Consider the following 19,101-nt stretch of genomic DNA (forward strand, 5'->3'; position numbering starts at 1 on the left):
CAGGGCGGCGGGAGCCCAGAGTGCAGCGGGCCTCAGCGGCCTCACCTGGAACTGGCAGAGCGGGTAGCTGCCGTACAGGTACTCATGCCTGCCGTTCACCTGCAGCGTGTAGTCTTCCGGCTGCTCCACCAGCGGCTGCCGGAACACCGTGGCCTTCTTCCGCAGGGCACAGGCCATCAGCGCCAGTGGCAGGTCCTTGGTGGACACCTGGAAGGTGAAGCTCTCCTGTGGGGAGGAGGGAGGTGAGTCTGCTGCCCTCGAGGCCCCCGGGGTTCTGGGGCACAGGGCAGGGTTGCCTATTTGCCCCCAAGGACAGGGTCTGGGGAGTTCACGGACGACACTGGGAAATATTTGTTCAAAGAATGAACTGATGCCCAAAGCCCCACACCACTGGGTCATCCTGCCACGTCGAGCTTGCCTGGGGGGACGTTCAGCTGAGCCCCACACATGCACAGACACCTGGCAAACACCATCTGATGCCACTGGGGGAGGGGGGCCTGCGGATGACTGAGCAGTTTCACGGAGGAAGTGCTCCCCATGGACAGAGCAGCCTGGATGCCGCAGGCTACGAACGGGCTCACCTCGCTGCCCTCAAACTTGACGTTGACCAGGAGGGCCCGGTTTGGGAGCCGCAGGGTGCCAGGCCCCCAGGTTCGAGCCGAGGGCTCCAGCTGCAGGGGGAAGCTGTACTGCAACCAGGCCTCCCAGCCCAGCTGCTGCCGGCGGGCGGCCGCCTCCTCGCAGAACTGGCACATCTTGGCACGAAAGTCGTTCACTTCTGGGTCGCACAAGGAGTCAAACTCGTGGAGGCCTGTGGGGCGGGGAGGGCTGGGTCAGCGGGCAGGGCAGGCAGGGCCAGCCCGGCCACACGGCCCACCCGGCAGGGCTACCTTTGCCGATGAGGAGGCTGATCTGCGAGTTGATGAGCTTCTTCACGCGGTCGCCCTCGCGGGCCACCAGGCGCAGGACGGGCAGGAAGGGCTGCACGTCGCACAGACGCCGTTGCTCATCCTCCAGCTCCTGCTGCTCCGCCGTCTGGTTGATGCAGGTGAACACATAGGCCTCGGGGCCACTGAGCATGTGGAAGAGTGGCTCATACTGGGCGCGGTGCCACAGCAGCTGGGGGGACAGTCACTGGTAAGCCCCTCCACCCAAGGCAGCCACTGGGAGGTGGGAGGCTGAGGGTGGATGGAGAGCTGGCCTCCAGCCTGGGGGGTCCAAACCTCCCAGAGGGCAGAGGCAGACCCCAAGATCTGTGCTCTCTGCAGCCCCCCGGGTGCTGATCATGGGTGGACAGGCTTCTCCACTGCTGCCCTTCTGTGGGGGCAGCTGGGAGGTGCTGAGATCTGGGGCTGGCACCACGTCCCACAGGCTTCCCTCCCAGAGCGCAGGACTACCCTAGGTCACTCCAGAGATGGGTGCCATGACCTTCACGCAGCCCAGCTAACTATCCTGGGGTTCTTCACCTATTTATTTTATTTTTGAGATGGAGTCCCACTCTGTCGCCCAGGCTGGAGTGCAGTGGCACAATCTTGGCTCACTGCAACCTCTGCTTCCCAGGTTCAAGTGATTCTCTTGCCTCAGCCTCCCGAATAGCTGGGATTATAGGCAGGCACCACCATGCCTGGCTAAATTTTTTGTACTTCTTTTTAGTAGAGATGGGGTTTCACTGTGTTGGCCAGGCTGGTCTCAAACTCCTGACGTCAGGTGATCCACCCGCCTCGGCCTCCCAAAGTGCTGGGATTACGGGTATGAGCCACCGCGCCTGACAACCCTGATTTTTAAATGTTGGTAACGAACTCAAAAATATTTAACACAGCAAGGGGGCCCAAAGAGAATTCTCCATGGAGTGTGTGCCCTGGGGTGACGGGCCTCCAGCTCTCCCAAGCAACAAGCAGTTGAAAGGTGTTCACTGAGTCACAAAGATGAGAAAGGAGGGAAGTTCCCAGTGTTCCTACCAAGGGCAACAGCTAACTATGGTCTGTCAAGCAGTGGGATGGCGCCAAGCTGTGACAGTCTAGGGACTGTCTAGCAGCTCTATGTGATGGCCTGGAGGGGTCCAAGGTGTGTCATTAAGTGAGGGGAAAACCCCAAGATCTAGAGCAGCAGGTGTGAGTCAAGCCCATTTCCATTAAAACACAAAACAGGCCGGGCGCGGTGGCTCACACCTGTAATCCCAGCACTTTGGGAGGCCGAGACGGGCGGATCACAAAGTCAGGAGATCGAGACCATCCTGGCTAACATGGTGAAACCCCGTCTCTACTAAAAAATACAAAAAAACTAGCTGGGCGAGGTGGCAGGTGCCTGTAGTCCCAGCTACTCGGGGGGCTGAGGCAGGAGAATGACGTAAACCCGGGAGGCGGAGCTTGTAGTGAGCCAGTGAGCTGAGATCCAGCCACTGCACTCTAGCCTGGGCGACAGAGCGAGACTCCGTCTCAAAAAAAACAAACAAACCAAAAAACACACAAAAACCCTAATAAACATACTGATTAACATAGGCCAGGGGTTAGCAAACCACCCTTTTCCTGGTCAAATCCACCTGCTACCTGGTTAACCCCACAAAGCCACGCCCCTTCATTTACATATCACCCAGGGCTGCTCCTGTCCTGTGGTGGCAGGACTGAATCATCACAACAGATAACAGAGCCAGCCAGCTAAAATATTTACTATCTGGCCCCTGGGGATAAATACAAATACGAAGAATCGGGACCAAATCGAGATGTATATGCTATGCCTCTGCACTGTTTGCATTTTAATAACCCACAGGCACAGCTCTGTAAGTGGAAAAATAAGACTAATTTAAAATGACCTCTAGGTCAGGTGCGGTGGCTCACTCCTGTAATCCCAGCACTTTGGGAGGCTGAGATGGGAGGATCACTTGAGCACAGGAGATCACGGCCAGCCTGGGCAACATAATAAGACTCCATCTCTACAAAAAATAAAAAAATTAGCTGGTTATGGTGGCATGCACCTGTAGTCCCAGCTACTCAGGAGGCTGAGGTGGGGGAATCATTTGAGCCCAGGAGGTTAAGGCTGCCGTGAGCTGTGATCATGCCACTGCACTACAGCCCAGATGACAGAGCAAGACCCTGTCTCAAAAAAAAAAAAAAGTATAAAAATAAAAAACTAAAATGATATCTGTAGCTTGGGCAACATGGCAAGGTCCTACTGCTACAAAAATAAATAACTAAATAAAATTAGCTGGCCGGGCGCGGTGGCTCAAGCCTGTAATCCCAGCACTTTGGGAGGCCGAGACGGGCGGATCACGAGGTCAGGAGATCAAGACCATCCTGGCTAACACAGTGAAACCCCGTCTCTACTAAAAAATACAAAAAACTAGCCGGGCGAGGTAGCGGGCGCCTGTAGTCCCAGCTACACGGGAGGCTGAGGCAGGAGAATGGCGTAAACCCGGGAGGCGGAGCTTGCAGTGAGCCAAGATCCAGCCACTGCACTCCAGCCTGGGCGACAGAGCGAGACTCCGTCTCAAAAAAAAAAAAAAAAAAAAATTAGCCAGGCATGGTGGTGTATGCCTGTAGTCTCAGCTACTCAGCAGGCTAAGATGGGAAGATCGCTTGAGCCCAGGAGGTCGAGGCTGCAGAGGAGCTAGGATTACACCACTGCATTCCAGCCTGGGCAACAAAGTGAGATCCTTCTCAAGCAAAATAAAATACAATAGTATCTATATAAAGTTAATAACGTGAATAAGATGTTATATCGTGGCCGGGCGCGGTGGCTCAAGCCTGTAATCCCAGCACTTTGGGAGGCCGAGACGGGCGGATCACGAGGTCAGGAGTTCGAGACCATCCTGGCTAACACAGTGAAACCCCGTCTCTACTAAAAAATACAAAAAAAAACTAGCCGGGCGAGGTGGCGGGCGCCTGTAGTCCCGGCTACTCGGGAGGCTGAGGCAGGAGAATGGCGTAAAAAACCCGGGAGGCAGAGCTTGCAGTGAGCTGAGATCCGGCCACTGCACTCCAGCCTGGGCGACACAGTGAGACTCCGTCTCAAAAAAAAAAAAAAGATGTTATATTGTTAACTCAGAAAAAAAAGATATGAAAGGTCATACATAATCAGAACTATCACAAAAAACACTGTACATAGAGGAGAAAACAGGCAATAGCCAAAGTATTCACCGTGGTTGTCTCATATGGCTGGATCAGAGGTAATTTTTTTCCTTTTTCCACTTTTTCTTCTTTTCCTACATTTTATTTTTTATTTGTGTTCGTTTTTGTTTATTTATTTATGTATTTTACAGACGGGGTTTCACTCTGTCACTCAGGCTAGAGTGCAGTGGCGGATCATGGCTCACTGCAGCCTCAAACTCCCAGGCTCAAATGATCCTCCTGCCTCAGCCTCCTGAGTAGCTAGGATTACAGGCACATGCCACCACACAGGCTAATTTTTTTTTTTTTTTGAGATATTGTTTTGCTCTTGTTGCCCAGGCTGGAATGCAATGGCCTGATCTCGGTTCACTGCAACCTCCACCTCCCAGGTTCAAGCAATTCTCCTGCCTCAGCCTCCTGAATAGCTGGGATTACAGGCATCCACCACCATGCCTGGCTAATTTTTTATATTTTTAGTAGAGATGGGGATTCACTATGTTGGCCAGGATGGTCTCAAACTCCTGACCTCAGGTGACCTACCCGCCTCCACCTCCCAAAGTGCTGATAAGAGACGTGAGCCACCATGCTTGGCCCTGGCTAATTTTTTTATTTTTTATTTTCTGTAGAGGCAGAGTTTTGCCATGTTGCCCAGGCTGGTCTTGAACTCCTGGGCTCAAGCAATTCTCCTGCCTTAGCCTCCAAAAGTTCTGGGATTACAGGCATGAGCCACTATGCCCAGCCTTTTCCTAAATTGTAATGTGTCCATATTATTCTTCCAATGGAAGGAAAAAGAAACTTAATTTTTAAAGACATCTCCCAGGAAGAGAAGAAGAAAAAACTCTCAAAGATGATCCATTACTTCTTTCGTTTGTTTTCCCTGCTCCCAATTATAGCTTTTAAAATTCTGGGATAAGGGCCAGGTGCAATGGCTCACGGCTGTAATCCCAGCACTTCGGGAGGCCGAGGCGGGCAGATCACTTGACGTCAGGAGTTTGAGACCAGCCTGGCCAACATAGTGAAATCCCGTTTCTACTAAAAATACAAAAATCAGCTGGGCATGGTGGCACGTGCCTGTAGTCCCAGCTACTTGGGAGGCTGAAGCAGGAAAATTGCTTGAACCCGGGAGGCAGAGGTTGGTTGCAGTGAGCCGAGATCGCACCACTGCACTCCAGCCTGGGCAACAGAGTGAAACCCTGTCTCAAAAAATAAAAATAAAATAAAATTCTGGGATAAGGTCCTGCCCTCCCACAGCCTAACGCTTGATCCCTCAAGTCCCATGCTCAGTAAGGGCACAAGCCCTTTTGGTCACAAGACAATATCCACCAAATATCATCCACATATTTTATCCTTTGACTCAGTAGTCCATCCTGAAGAGTATTCAACAAACCAAAATCTCTTTCCAAAGATGTTGTTTACAATTAGCCTACAGTCCCAGCTACTCGGGAGGCTGAGGCAGGAGAATGGCGTGAACCCAGGAGGCGGAGCTTGCAGTGAACCGAGATCGCGCCACTGCACTCCAGCCTGGGCGACAGAGCAAGACTCCATCTTAAAAAAAAAAAAAAAAAAAAGATGTTGTTTACTATGGCAACAGCTTTAAAGACAAAAGACCTGTAAACCACTTAGGCAGCCTTAGGATGGAGTGTGGTTTCAAATATGATGGCACATTCTAGCCTGGGCAACATGGTGAAACCCCATCTCTACAAAAAATACAAAAAAAAAAAAAAAAAATTAGCTGGGTGTAATGGCACGTGCCTGTAGTCCCAGCTACTCAGGAGGCTGAGGCACGAGAATTGCTTGAGCCTGGAGGCGGAGGTTGCAGTCAGCTGAGATCATGCCACTGCACTCCAGCCTGGGTGACAGAGCGAGACCATCTCAAAAACAAAAACAAAAACAAAAAACACCATTATTGGCCGGGCGCGGTGGCTCACGCCTGTAATCTCAGCACTTTGGGAGGCCCAGGCGGGAGGATCACCTGAGGTCGGGAGTTTGAGACCAGCCTGACCAACATGGAGAAACCCCGTTTCTACTAAAAATACAAAATTAGCCGGGCATGATGGCGCATGCCTGTAATCCCGGCTACTCAGGAGGCTGAGGTGGAAGAATCGCTTGAACCCAGGAGTTGGAGGTTGCGGTGAGCCAAGATTGAGCCATTGCACACCAGCTTGGGCAATAAGAGCGCAACTCCGTCTCAAAAAAAACACACACACACACAAAAACCCCATTATTTATCTTTTAAAATTCTCATCTGAGGATCCCAAGTCTGAAAAGCAATGCATCTGTCCATCTGTCCGTCTGTCTGTCTCTCTCTCTCTCTCTCTCTGAGCACCAAGGTCTGAGGACCAGATGGAGGCTGTACCTGCTTGATGGTGCTGAGGTTGGCATTGCGGGACACAGGGAAGTTCAGGTAGACCCCTGTGGGCAGCAGGAAGTCAACCACGACGCTCTGATTCTCCTCCTTGGTCCAGAATTCCATGGGGCAGTCCACCCCAGGGGGCATCCTGCGTTGTTACTTCCCAGATGCCAGTGGTCCTAAAAATGAAGAAATGGCAAAATGAGCTACCTCAGCTGGGCTGGGTGAGGCCTTTGGAAGGGACTCTCTGGAAAACAGTGGGGTCCTTGGACGGCAGGAAGCTCAGCAGTGAGTTCCCGACCTGCGGGCACAAAAAGCTCGCCTCTCTCAGGGCCTTGTCCTGCCCAGGGTGGCTTGTGGCTCCTACCACTCCGGGCCATGGCCCCAGCTGCCTCTTCTCCCAGGCAGACACTGCATGTCCTCCCCACAGCAGCACTCGCAGCAAACCATCTTTCCTCAGGAACATACACATCCACGAAACCCAGTCATGGCCACCAGCTGGCACAGAAGGGAGACGGCAGGACAGCTGGTCAGGGACCCTGAGACCTGAGAGGCCGAAGGCTGCAGTTCTTAGAAATATATTTTTATTGACTGATTGATTGATTGATTAAGCCGGAGTCTTGCTCTGTCACCCAGGCTGTAGTGCAGTGGCACTACCTGGGCTCACTGCAATCTCTGCCTCCTGGTTCCAGAGATTCTCCTGCCTCAGCCTCCCAAGTAGCTGGAATTACAGGCATATGTTACCACATCTGGGTAATTTTTATACTTTCGTAGAGACAAGGTTTCACCATGTCGGCCAGACTGGTCTTGAACTCCTGACTTCAAGTGATCCGCCTACCTCAGCCGCCCAAAGTTCTGGGATCACAGGCGTGAGCCACCATACCCAGCTGTGAAATAATTTTTTTTTTGAAACAGGATCTCAATTTGTTGTGCCAACTGGAGTACAGTGGTGCCATCATAGCTCACTGTAACAGAAATTCCTAGGTTCAAGCGATGTTCCCATCTCACCCTCCCAAGTAGCTGGGCCTATGGGTGCGCACCACTAAACCTGGCTAATTTTTAAATGTTTTGTAGAGACAGTCTCACTATATTGCCCAGGCTGGTCTTGAACTCCTGGGTTCAAGGGATCTTCTCACTCTGACCTTCCAAAGTACTGGGATTACAGGCATAAGCCACCACACCCAGCCTCTTTGAAACTTTCTGACCAGAAACTAAAAGGCTTAAAAATGGCTTTGGTCATCTAATAATTGGTTAAATATTCCAATCAGGCCGGGTGCAGTGGCTCATGCCTGTAATCCCAGCACTTTGGGAGGCCCAGGCAGGCAGATCACCTAAGGTCATGAGTTCAAGACCAGCCTGACCAATATGATGAAACCCTGTCTCTACTAAAAATATAAAAATTAGCCGGGCATGGTGGTGCATGCCTGTAATCCTAGCTACCCAGGAGGCTGACACAGGAGAATCGCTTGAACCCAGGAGTCAGAGGTTGCAGTGAGCCGAGATCATACCACTGCACTCCAGCCTAGGCAACAAGAGTGAAACTCCGTCTCAAAAAATATATATATTTCATACCAAACCCTCCAGTCATACCCACCCCCAGTAACAAAATGTTACAAACACAAAGGACCTGGTGAACCCCCTCTTCCAGGTCCCCTTCTCCCTTCCCCACCTCTAGCCTACTCCACTGCAGGTTAGCAGTACCTGGAGTCTGATTATCATTTCCATACATGTTTTTCGTTTTGTTTTGTTGAAACAGAGTCTTGCTCTGTAGCCCAGACTGGAGTGCAGTGGCGCAATCTCAGCTCTTGGGCTCAAGTGATTCTCCTGCCTCAGCCTCCCAAGTAGCTAGGATTACAGGCACCTGCCACCACGTCCAACTAATTTTTTTTTTTTTTTTGAGACAGAGTCTCGCTCTGTTGCCCAGGCTGGAGTGCAGTGGTGCAATCTCGGCTCACTGCAAGCTCCGCCTCCCAGGTTCACACCATTCTCCTACCTCAGCCTCCCGTGTAGCTGGGACTACAGGCGCCCACCACCACGCCTGGCTAATGTTTTGTATTTTTAGTAGAGACGGGGTTTCACCGTGTTAGCCAGGATGGTCTCAATCTCCTGACCTCGTGATCCGCCCGCCTTGGCCTCCCAAAGGGCTGGGATTACAGGCGTGAGCCACCGCGCCCGGCCCTAATTTTGGATTTTTAGTAGAGACAGGGTTTCACCATGTTGGCCAGGATGGTCTCAAACTCCTGACATCAAGTGATCCACCTGCCTTGGGCTCCCAAAGTGCTGGGATGACAGGCATGAGCTATTGGGCCCGGCCTCCATGCATGTTTTTATATTTTTATTATACCAACATGTATCCACATCCAATTCCCGGTACTACTGTGTGCTTTAACTCTGCATACGATCAGGCATGGTGGCTTACACCTGCAGTTCCAGCACTTTGGGAGGCTGACACGGGCAGATGACTTGAGGCCAGGAGTTTGAGACCAGCCTGGCCAACATGGCAAAATCCTGTCTCTACTAAAAATACAAAAATTAGCTGGGTGCGGTGGTCCATGCCTGTAATCCCAGCTACTCGGGAGGCTGAGGAATGAGAATTGCTTGAACCCACCCAGGAGGCAGAGGTTGCAGTGAGCAGAGATTGTGCCACTGCACTCCAGCCTGGATGACAGAGTAAGACTCTGTCTCAAACAAACAAAAAGTCTGCATGTACACACAGTGTCTTCTGCGACCTGCTTTGGTCACTAACTGTGTGTGTGTGTGTGTTTTTTTTTAGATGGAGTCTTGCTCTGTTGTCCAGGCTGGAGTGCAGTGGAGGGCTCTCGGCTCACTGCAAGCTCTGCCTCCCAGGTTCACACCATTCTCCTGCCTCAGCTTCCCGAGTAGCTGGGACTACAGGTGCCCGCCACCACACCAGCTAATTTTTGTATTTTTTAGTAGAGACAGGGGTTGCATGGTGTTAGCCAGGATGGTCCTAATATCCTGACCTCGTGATCCGCCTGCCTCAGCCTCCCAAAGTGCTGGGATTACAGGAGTGAGCCACTGCACCCGGCCCTTTTTTTTTTTTTTTTTTTTTTTTTTTTGGAGATGGAGTCTCACTCTGTCATCCAGGCTGGAGTGCAGTGGCACGGTCTCAGCTCACTGCAAGCTCTGCCTCCAGGGTTCACACCATTCTCCTGCCTCAGTCTCTCGAGTAGCTGGGACTACAGGCACCTGCCACCACACCAGCTAATTTTTTGATATTTTTAGTAGAGATGGGGTTTCACTGTGTTAGCCAGGATGGTCTCGATCTCCTGACCTCATGATCCACCTGCTTTGGCCTCCCAAAGTTCTGGGATTACAGGTGTGAGCCACCACACCCGACCCTCACTGTGCTGTTCTTTAGATTTACCCAGGCAGACACACGTGGCTTTAGTTCATTTGTTTTATCTCTTGCACAATATTTCATTGTGTAAAGAAGCCACAATTAGAAGAGATCATGTCCTCTGCAAGAACATGGATGGAGCTGGAGGCCATTATCCTCAGCCAACTAATGTAGTAACAGAAAACCAAACACCATATGTTCTCACCTATAAGTGGGAGCTAAATGATGAGAACACATGGACACACAGAGGGGAACAGCATACACTGGGGCCTGAGGGTGGAGGGTGGGAGTTGGGAGAGGATCAGGAAGAATAACTCACAGGTACTAGGCTTAATACCTGGGTGATGACATAATCTGTATGACAAATCCCCATGCCACAAGTTTACCTATATAACAAACCTGCAAGGTACCCCTGAACTTAAAAGTTACATGAAAAAAAAGGAAAAATGTAACACTCAAGAAAAAACAACAACAACAACAACAAAACCCACAATTTATTTACCCTCTCTCTTGTTGATGAAGATGAAGGCTGGTTTCTACTTCTCTTGGTTACTTTTTTTTTTGAGATGGAGTCTTGCTCTGTCGCCCGGGCTGGAGTGCAGTGGCCGGATCTCAGCTCACTGCAAGCTCCGCCTTCCGGGTTTACGCCATTCTCCTGCCTCAGCCTCCCGAGTAGCTGGGACTACAGGTGCCCGCCGCCTCCCCCAACTAGTTTTTTTGTATTTTTTTTTAGTAGAGATGGGGTTTCACCGTGTTAGCCAGGATGGTCTCGATCTCCTGACCTCGTGATCCACCCGTCTCAGCCTCCCAAAGTGCTGGGATTACAGGCTTAAGCCACCGCGCCCAGCCGACTCTTGGTTACTTTTAACGATGCTACCGTGTATGTTCTTGAATACATCGCCCTGTGTTTATCTAAGAGTGCTGAGTGTTGCCCAAGAAAAAGACGACGGGAACCACATATGTAATGTCCAGCTTACCAGAAGCCATTTTAAAAAGAGTGAAAAGGCTGGGCTCAAGGTGGCTCATGCCTGTCATCCCAGTGCTTCGGGAGGCCAAGGTAGGAGGATCACTTAAGGCCAGGAGTTAGAGACTAGCCTGGGCAACATAGTGAGAGTCCATCTCTACAAAAAAAAAATTAAAAATTAGCCAAGCATGGTGGAGTGTGCCTGTAGTCCCAGCTACTTGGAAGCTGAGGTGGAAGGCTCACTTGAGCCTGGGAGTTTGAGATGCTATGATGGCTCACTGCACGCCAGCTTGGCAACACAGCAAGATCGTGTCTCAAAAAAAGAAAAAAAAAAAGGAAAAAGAAAAAGAAATTAAAAAAAAAAAAGAGTGAAAAGGCACAGATAAAATGAAGCTTCATTATGTATTTTATTTAACCCAATATATACAAAAGATAGTCATTTTAACACATAATCAATAGAGAAAATTACTAACGAGATATTTTGACATTTATTTTGGTATCGAGTCTTTGAAATCTGGTGTGCGTTTTAAATTTGGAGTGTAGTGCAATTTCATTTCTAGATTATCTATCATCAGAAATACTTGATCTGAGTGTAGATTTTATACAATCTACAGGTTCACAGACCCGGGTTGTTTTCTTTTTTTTTTTTCCTTTTCTGTTGAGACAGGGTCTCACTCTGTTGCCCAGGCTGGAGTACAGTGGCCCAATCGTAGCTCACTGAACACTCCAACTCCTGGGCTCAAGCGATCCTCCAGCCTCAGCCTCCTGAGTAGGTGGGACTACAAGCTTGGGCCACCATGCCCTGCTAAGTTTTTTTTTGATACAGGGTCTTGCTATGTTGCCCAGGTTGGTCTCAAACTCCTGGGCTCAAGTGATCCTCCCACCTCGGCCTCTCTTAAGTGCTGGCATTACAGGTGTGAGCTCCTAGCCAGATCCAGTTTGTTCTAAACACACTTAAGGCTGGGCGCAGTGGTTCATGCCTGTAATCCCAGCACTTTGGGAGGCCAAAGCAGGTGGATTGCTTGAGTTTGAGACCAGCCTGAGCAACATGGCAAAACTGTCTCTACCAAAAATAGAAAAAAAAAAAAAAACTAATAAATGAACCATACAGCAATTTTAAATTAAATTAAACGTTTTAAAATTCCATTCCTCACACTACCCACATTTCAAGTCTCAAGAGTCACATGTGGCATCACCTATGATAGGTATAACCACATCATTAACTTTACTAAATATCACCGCATTGTCCCTAAGACGGTGGTGCCTGTCAGCAATCCCAGAACCGTGGTATGGTGATCAATCTCTAGATCTTCGTCAATACTTGGTATTGTCAAATTTACTCCTTTTTGCCAATCTGATGCGAATGAAATTATCTCTTGTTTTAATTTGCATTTCCCTGATTTTCCATAAAACCTTTATTTTCTGCAAATAGCCTACTTACTATAACCTTGGCCCATTTTCCTGTGGGGTTACTTATTTTTTTTAATGGTTTGTAGGATTTCTTTATGTATTCTAGATTCCATTCCTTTATTGACTGAATGAGTGGGAAATATTTTCTTTTTTTTTTTTTTTTTTTTTTTTTTTGAGACGGAGTCTCGCTCTGTAGCCCAGGCTGGAGTGCAGTGGCCGGATCTCAGCTCACTGCAAGCTCCGCCTCCCGGGTTCACGCCATTCTCCGGCCTCAGCCTCCCGAGTAGCTGGGACTACAGGCGCCCACCACCTCGCCCGGCTATTTTTTTGTATTTCTTAGTAGAGACGGGGTTTCACCGTGTTAGCCAGGATGGTCTCGATCTCCTGACCTCGTGATCCGCCCATCTCGGCCTCCCAAAGTGCTGGGATTACAGGCTTGAGCCACCGCGCCCGGCCGAGTGGGAAATATTTTCTAATGAGTCACTTTTTTGCTTTGCTTATGGTGTGTTTTTGGTGAGTAGAAGGTTTTTTGTTGTTGCTGTTTTGTTTTGTTTTGTTTTGTTTTGTTTTGTTTTAGGAGACAGAGTCTCACTCTGTCATCCAGGCTGGAGTGCAGTGGCGCAATCATAGCTCACTGCAGCCTCAACCTCCCGGGCTCAGGTGGTCCTCCCAACCTCAGGCTCCCAAGTAGCTGGGACTACAGGCATGTGCCACTACACCCCCTTTTTTTTTTTTTTTTTTTTTGTATTTTTAACAGAGACTTTTTAAAAATATATGTTTTTAGTAGGGACTAGTCCCAAACTCAAGTGATCCACTGGCCTCAGTCTCCCAACGTGCTGGCATTACAAGCATGAGCCATCACACCCAGCCTGGTGAGTAGAAGTTTTTATTGTTGATGCAGTCAAATTATCAATCTTTGTCTTTATGATTTATGATTTTTATTATTTAAGAAAAGACTTCTCTACTTAAAGATCACATTCTCTTGGATTTAAAAGACTTGTAAAAATAGTTGAAAAGAAATATTTGGTTTAAGGCAGGTGTTCTTTGGGTGGCAGCACTGACTGGGCCCAGGCCTCACCATCAGCTGGACCCCAGCTGCCCTGAGGAGCGAGAGCTGCACATCTCTAGGCGCTGCCACTGCTGATCACCACTTCCTCTGATTGCAAAACCACATCCTACTTTGGGTTCCTCTTGCTGAGAATGGCCAGACCAAAGTCTTCCTTTGTTTCAAAACTTGGGGGATCGGCTGGGCGTGGTGGCTCACGCCTGTAATCCCAGCACTTTGGGAGGCTGAGGCAGGTGGATCACTTTCAGCTCAGGCGTTGGTGACCAGCCTGTGAAACATGGCAAAACCCTGTCTCTACACAAAATATAAAAATTAGCCGGGCATGGTGGCTCACGCCTGTAGTCCCAGCTACTAGGGAGGCTGAGGCTGGAGGATTGCTTGAGCCAGGGAAGTGGAGGTTGCAGTTAGCTGAGATCGTGCCACTGCACTCCAGCCTGGGCAAGAGTGAACCCGTGTCTCAAAAACAAAACGAAACAAAAAAACGACTTGGGAGAGAGTCAGGAATCCTGGAGAATCCACTTACGAGATGAAATGGGCTTTGACCATGCTTGGAAAGTCAGGGGCAGCTTTGGCCACTCAGTCTGGTGAGGCCCAAGATGAACACATGAGGCATGAGCTCCCAGGGACTCCAACCCTCAGCCTGGGTTCCAGGAAAATACACCCCTCACTCTCCTGCCTCTTAGCACTCTGGAAATGAAGTCTTCAACTACATCTTACCTAAATGGGATATAGGGAAATACTTTCACAGAAAACCTCATTCCTAATAGAGAAAGTCTCAGACTGGTCTGTACAGGACATCAAATGCCAGGTCCTGTCACCACTGAGACAGGACAGGAGAAAGTAGAAGTGCCTTCCCTCTGTCTGGGCCAAGAACCTCTCTCTAGCACAGTGGCCAACCAGCCCTGACTCTTCCCTGAATGAAGCCCAGAACCATAGCTCTCCAGTATATATGGGACAGAGATGCCAGTGAGTACAGGGACTTCGGAAATGTCCCAAGAATGCAAACCAGAACAACCACTTTGGAAAACCGTTTGGCAGTATCTACTAAAGTTGAACATGCCTATGCCCTAGGACCCAGCAATTCCGCTCCTAAGTATACACTCCAGAGAAATGCAAATACATGTATATTTATCAAAAGATACAGGCAAGAGTGTCTATGGCATCACTATTCATGATGGCTCCGAAGTGGAAACTTCCCAAATGCACATCAACAGAATGGGGAATGGCAAAATAATGTGTGGCACTCTCTCTGAGCAGAATGTTATATAGCAATGAGAATGAACAGTCTACAAGTCCACACAACAGTATCAATGACTCTCACACACATAAAGCTGGGCAAAAGAAGCTGCCCCCAAAAAAAATAGGTGCTCATGATTCCAGCTGTACAAAGAAACAAACAGAGGCAGAATTAATAAATCTATGGTGGCAAAAGAAGAAATAGGGGTTACCCCAGGTTTGGGGGAGAGTGACTAGAAGGGTGCATGGGAGGCTCCTGGGTGCTGGTAACTTTATGTTTTTGTTTTTTTTAAATCTGGGAGCTGGGGACTTTTCAAAAACTCAACACACTCAGTCCAAGTGGTTCTGATAAGCTGACTTCACTCCTAGCTACCTGGATAGCCTGAGACTCAGACACAGCCAATCAGGGGCCTGAGTTTGCCTGGGCCATGGGGATTGGCTTGGAGGTGGGAATGAGACTTAGGCCTAGCCAATCACTGCATGTTATCTCCCTGACTATAGGGTTCCATATGACTATCAAGTCAGTCCAATGGGTTTTGACATCTAGGCTTCTCTGGGACTACTTCTTGGGGTAGCAGAAATGACGGACTGTCTACCTAGAGCTGCTAGCAACTGTTTGCTGTCTTTAGGGGCAGAACCTGAGAAGAGACCAACACAGAGGAAAGGGGGGCTAAAGCAGACAGTACAAGCCTGGGTCCTGAGGACGAACTTTGATTCCCTGGATCCAGCCATGCCTGAAGCTAGAGTCTATCCCTGGACTCTTTAGTCTCACCAGCCAATAAACCCCCTCTGCCTTTTTTCTTTTTTAACTTACAGCAGTTTGAGCTGAGTTTTCGGCCGCTTACAGCTAAAAACATCTATTTTCATTACTGCAGCTGCACTTCCATTTTTAGAAACTTCTAGTGTTCAAAAAGTTCTTTCCCTGACCGGGCACAGTGGCTCATGCCTGTAATCCCAGCACTTTGAGAGGCCGAGGCAGGTGGATCACTTGAAGTCAGGAGTTCGAGACCAGCCTGATCAACATGGTGAAATCCTGTCTGTACTAAAAATATAAAAATTAGCCGGGCGTGGTGGCATATGCCTGTAATCCCAGCTACTCGGGAGGCTGAGGCCTCGCTTGAACCTGGGAGGCAGAGTTTTTGCAGTGGGACGAGATGGCACCACTGCACTCCAGCCTGGACAGCAAGAGCGAAACTCTGTCTCCAAAAAAAAAAAAAAAAAAAAAAAGAAGGAAAGAAAAGTTCTTTCCTTGGAAGTGGACCTGCCTCTAAGAGTCAAACTCGGATCGATCTCTGTGCTGCCACCTAGAGGCACACAGAGGAGTCACAGGACCACTGGATGGCGGCCCCATCAGTCCCTAAGGCGTCTCTTCAGCCCAGGCATTCCCCAAACCACTCACTGTTCTCCCCGTGATACAGTTTTTAGACCCTTTTGCCACAGTGTGATACTCCAAGCTAACAAGATGTTCCAGGGCAGCACTTTGGGAGGCCAAGGCAGGTAGATCACCTGAGGTCAGGAGTTCGAGTCCAGCCTGGCCAACATGGTGAAACCCCATCTCTACTAAAAATACAAAAATTAGCCAGGCGTGGTGGCTCTCGCCTGTAATCCCAGCTACTTGGGAGGCTGAGGCAGGAGAATCACTTGAACCCAGGAGGCAGAAGTCGCAGTGAGCTAAGATCACACCACTGCACTTCAGCCTGGGCAACAGAGCGATACTCCATCTCCAAAAAAAAAACCCCAAAAAACAAAAACAAGATGCTACAGACAGGGCCTGGCAGGTCAAGCTGTAGAAGAATGTTCTGGGCACCGAGCTCCTATTTGCTTAGCCTAAAAGTATTTCAAGCTCCCCCACTCTCACCCCAAGGCAGATTTTTGGTGGCCACATCACTGAACTCATTGGCTGCCAGCCCTCCAGGGATTTTTCACAGTAAGTCAGGTTCTCCCTGCCTGTACAGGAACATGAATTTCCTGATCTAAATGAAGGAATTCACAATTATCCTTGGTAATTTCATCTTGTGAACATAATTGGCTCTCATATCTTATTGGATTTTTTTTTGTTTTTTTGTTTTTTTTTTAAGACAGAGTCTTGCTCTGTCACCCAGGCTGGAGTGCAGTGGCGCGATCTCTGCTGGCTGCAACCCCCACCTCCCAGGTTCAAGCGATTCTCCTGCCTCAGCCTCCTGAGTAGCTGGGATTACAGGGGCCTGCCACTACGCCTGGCTAAGTTTTTGTATTTTTAGTAGAGACAGTTTTTTGCCACATTAGCCAGGCTGGTCCTGAACCCCTGACCTCAGGTGATCTGCCCGCCTTGACCTCCCAAAGTGCCAGGATTACAGGCGTGAGCTTTCTTGTTAGCTTTGATTTGATGTTTTGTCTCTGTCACTCAGTCTGAGGTAGATTCATTTATCCCACCAGTATCTATAGAGCCTGATTAAAGTGCCAGAAATTACCCGAGGTGCTGGGGATCTCGTGGGAAAGGGACTCAAGTCTTCCAGAACTGGCCACTACAGCTGGAGCAGGGGGTGGTGGGCGTGGAGGGGAGGGTGTGGCACGAGCAAGTCGAAGAGTTCAACTGGGCTGGGTTTTGCAGAGCCTTCAGAACAAGGACTGGCACCTACGGCAGTCCAGGAGGATTTTAGGTGAGGGAGTGTGGGATGTGATTTTCATCCACAACTATGCTGCTGGCTGCGGTGTGGAAGGACTGTGGAGAAGCAGGGACGAAGAGGAGTGGGGGGCAGGGGAAGAAACAGGTGCCACCAATGACAGTGGCTTGACCCAGAAGGAGACGCCACTGGAGAGCAATAGAATCCAGACATACTTAGATCAGAGGGACCCCTGGGGGACGGTGCAGGAGGAAGTGAGGACGACAGCCAGGTTTGGGCTTGGGAGATGGGAGTGGTGGTGGGAATTTACTGAGACGTGGAAGGAAGAGATTTCTGGTGGGATAAGAAAGCCGGAGCCGCATTTTAGACCAGATGAATCTCAGCTGCTTAATGAACATCCACGTAAAGACTGCCAGGGGCAAACTCCCCAGTTGGAGGGCTGGGGACAGATCTGTGGAGTCAGCAGGCTACAGTCAGATGTGGAGCCGGGGGGCAGGTGAGATGGCCTAGACACAGAGAGGGAAGCTGCGGTAGCATCATCCAATGATGGACTGTGACCAATCCCTCTTGACTCATCCAGAATCCTGAGGCATGACTTCTGTGTCCACATCTAAGTCATTCATCAAATATCCAAGGAAATAGGATAAGAACACAATTCCTTGCACCTTCCCACCTCCTGGCCAGCATGATCCACAGAAACAGCTGCGCAAAGTGGAGCCCTCCTGCACGCGGGGTTCTCTCCAGGACACCATGCCACCCTGACAATCTGTCCTGAAATGTTCCCCTTGGTCCTCTTTCTGGAGCCCAAGGTTGAAGAACGGGTTCCCAGCTGTGAACATCTGAGGGATCTGACCTCAGCTACTTGGGAGGCTGAGCCACGAGAATCACTTGAACTGGGGAGGGGGAGGTTGCAATGAGCCAAAATCACGCCACTGCACTCCAGCCTGGGCAACAGAGTGAGACTCTGTCTCAAAAATAAATAAATAAATATTTTAAAATTAAATAAGTTAAAAAGAAAACAAATAGATAAACAAGATGTTTCAGGTAGTAAAAGCACTGGAATATAATAAAAAGGGGCTTGCAGGGAGCGCTTCCTTTGGATGGCGGGTCAGGGAAGGGTCCTCAGGTGAGATCGTTCTGAAGTTGAGGCTCAAGTGAGAGAAGGATCCAGCAAAGAGCCACGAAATAGGGTTCCAGGCAGTGGGGACAGAAAGTCCAAAGGCCTCAGCTGGGTGTGGTGGCTCACGCCTATAATCCCAGCACTTTGGGAGGCCGAGGCAGGCAAATCCCTTGAGGCCAGGAGTTCAAGACCAGCCTGGCCCATAAGGTGAAACCCTGTCTCTATTAAAAAACACAAAAAAGTAGCCAGGCATGGTAGCACACACCTGTAATCCCAGCTACTTGGGAGGCTGAGGCAGGAGAATCCTTGAGCCTCAGAGGCGGAGGTTGCAGTGAGCCAAGATTGCACCATTGCACTCCAGCCTGGGCAACAAGAGTGAAACTCCGTCTCAAAAAAAAAAAAAGTACAACAAAGGCCCTGAGGCAGGAGGCAGGTGCCTGAAGTCAAGGGCCTGAAGTGGGGTGACTGGGAGAGACAGTGAGTCTGACCCTGCAGGGCCCTGTAGCCATGGTGAGGAGTCCAGGTTTGGTTATCACTGCAAGGAGAAATCATTGGAGGGTTTTAAGCAGAGGACTGAGGCGGCCTGATTTTATGCTTTACAAAGATGGCTTTGGCTGCTGTGGGAAAATGGAAGGGAGCGAGGCCAGAATGGAAGCAGGAAAGCAATGAGGAGATGTGTGCAGGACCCAGGCAAGAGCTGGCAGGGCTGGGTTGATGAGGGGACGTGCTGGGCTCACATGCCCCAAAATGCCCAAACTCATCCCAGCAGCCTACTCTTTTTTTGGCATGGGACACAGAGAGGGTCTCGTTCTATCACCCTGGCTGGAATACAGTGTTACCATCATAGCTCACTGTAGCCTTAACCTCCCCCAAGCTCAAGAGATCCTC

The 19,101-nt window shown here is 49.7% G+C and overlaps 1 protein-coding gene across 10 annotated transcripts in view; it reads right to left on the reverse strand.

The window, feature by feature from the left end:
- LOC105478978 (phosphatidylinositol-4,5-bisphosphate 3-kinase catalytic subunit delta) overlaps window positions 1–19,101 on the reverse strand; it is a 101,440-nt gene that overhangs the window by 12,117 nt on the left and 70,222 nt on the right. For 9 of the 10 annotated variants that reach the window (XM_011736745.3, XM_011736738.3, XM_011736733.3 and 6 more), the window contains 4 exons: window positions 6,460–6,632; window positions 891–1,119; window positions 582–811; window positions 46–225 (listed from right to left, as the gene is read on the reverse strand). In XM_011736745.3, coding sequence (XP_011735047.1) covers window positions 46–225; window positions 582–811; window positions 891–1,119; window positions 6,460–6,600 — 780 coding nt within the window. In that variant the 5' untranslated portion in view covers window positions 6,601–6,632. Of the gene's footprint in view, window positions 1–45; window positions 226–581; window positions 812–890; window positions 1,120–6,459; window positions 6,633–19,101 lie in introns of those variants that run through there. The other variant, XM_011736754.3, reaches the window with a different exon arrangement.

This window comes from Macaca nemestrina, chromosome 1 (assembly GCF_043159975.1).
Source record: "Macaca nemestrina isolate mMacNem1 chromosome 1, mMacNem.hap1, whole genome shotgun sequence".
NCBI lineage: Eukaryota > Metazoa > Chordata > Mammalia > Primates > Cercopithecidae > Macaca > Macaca nemestrina.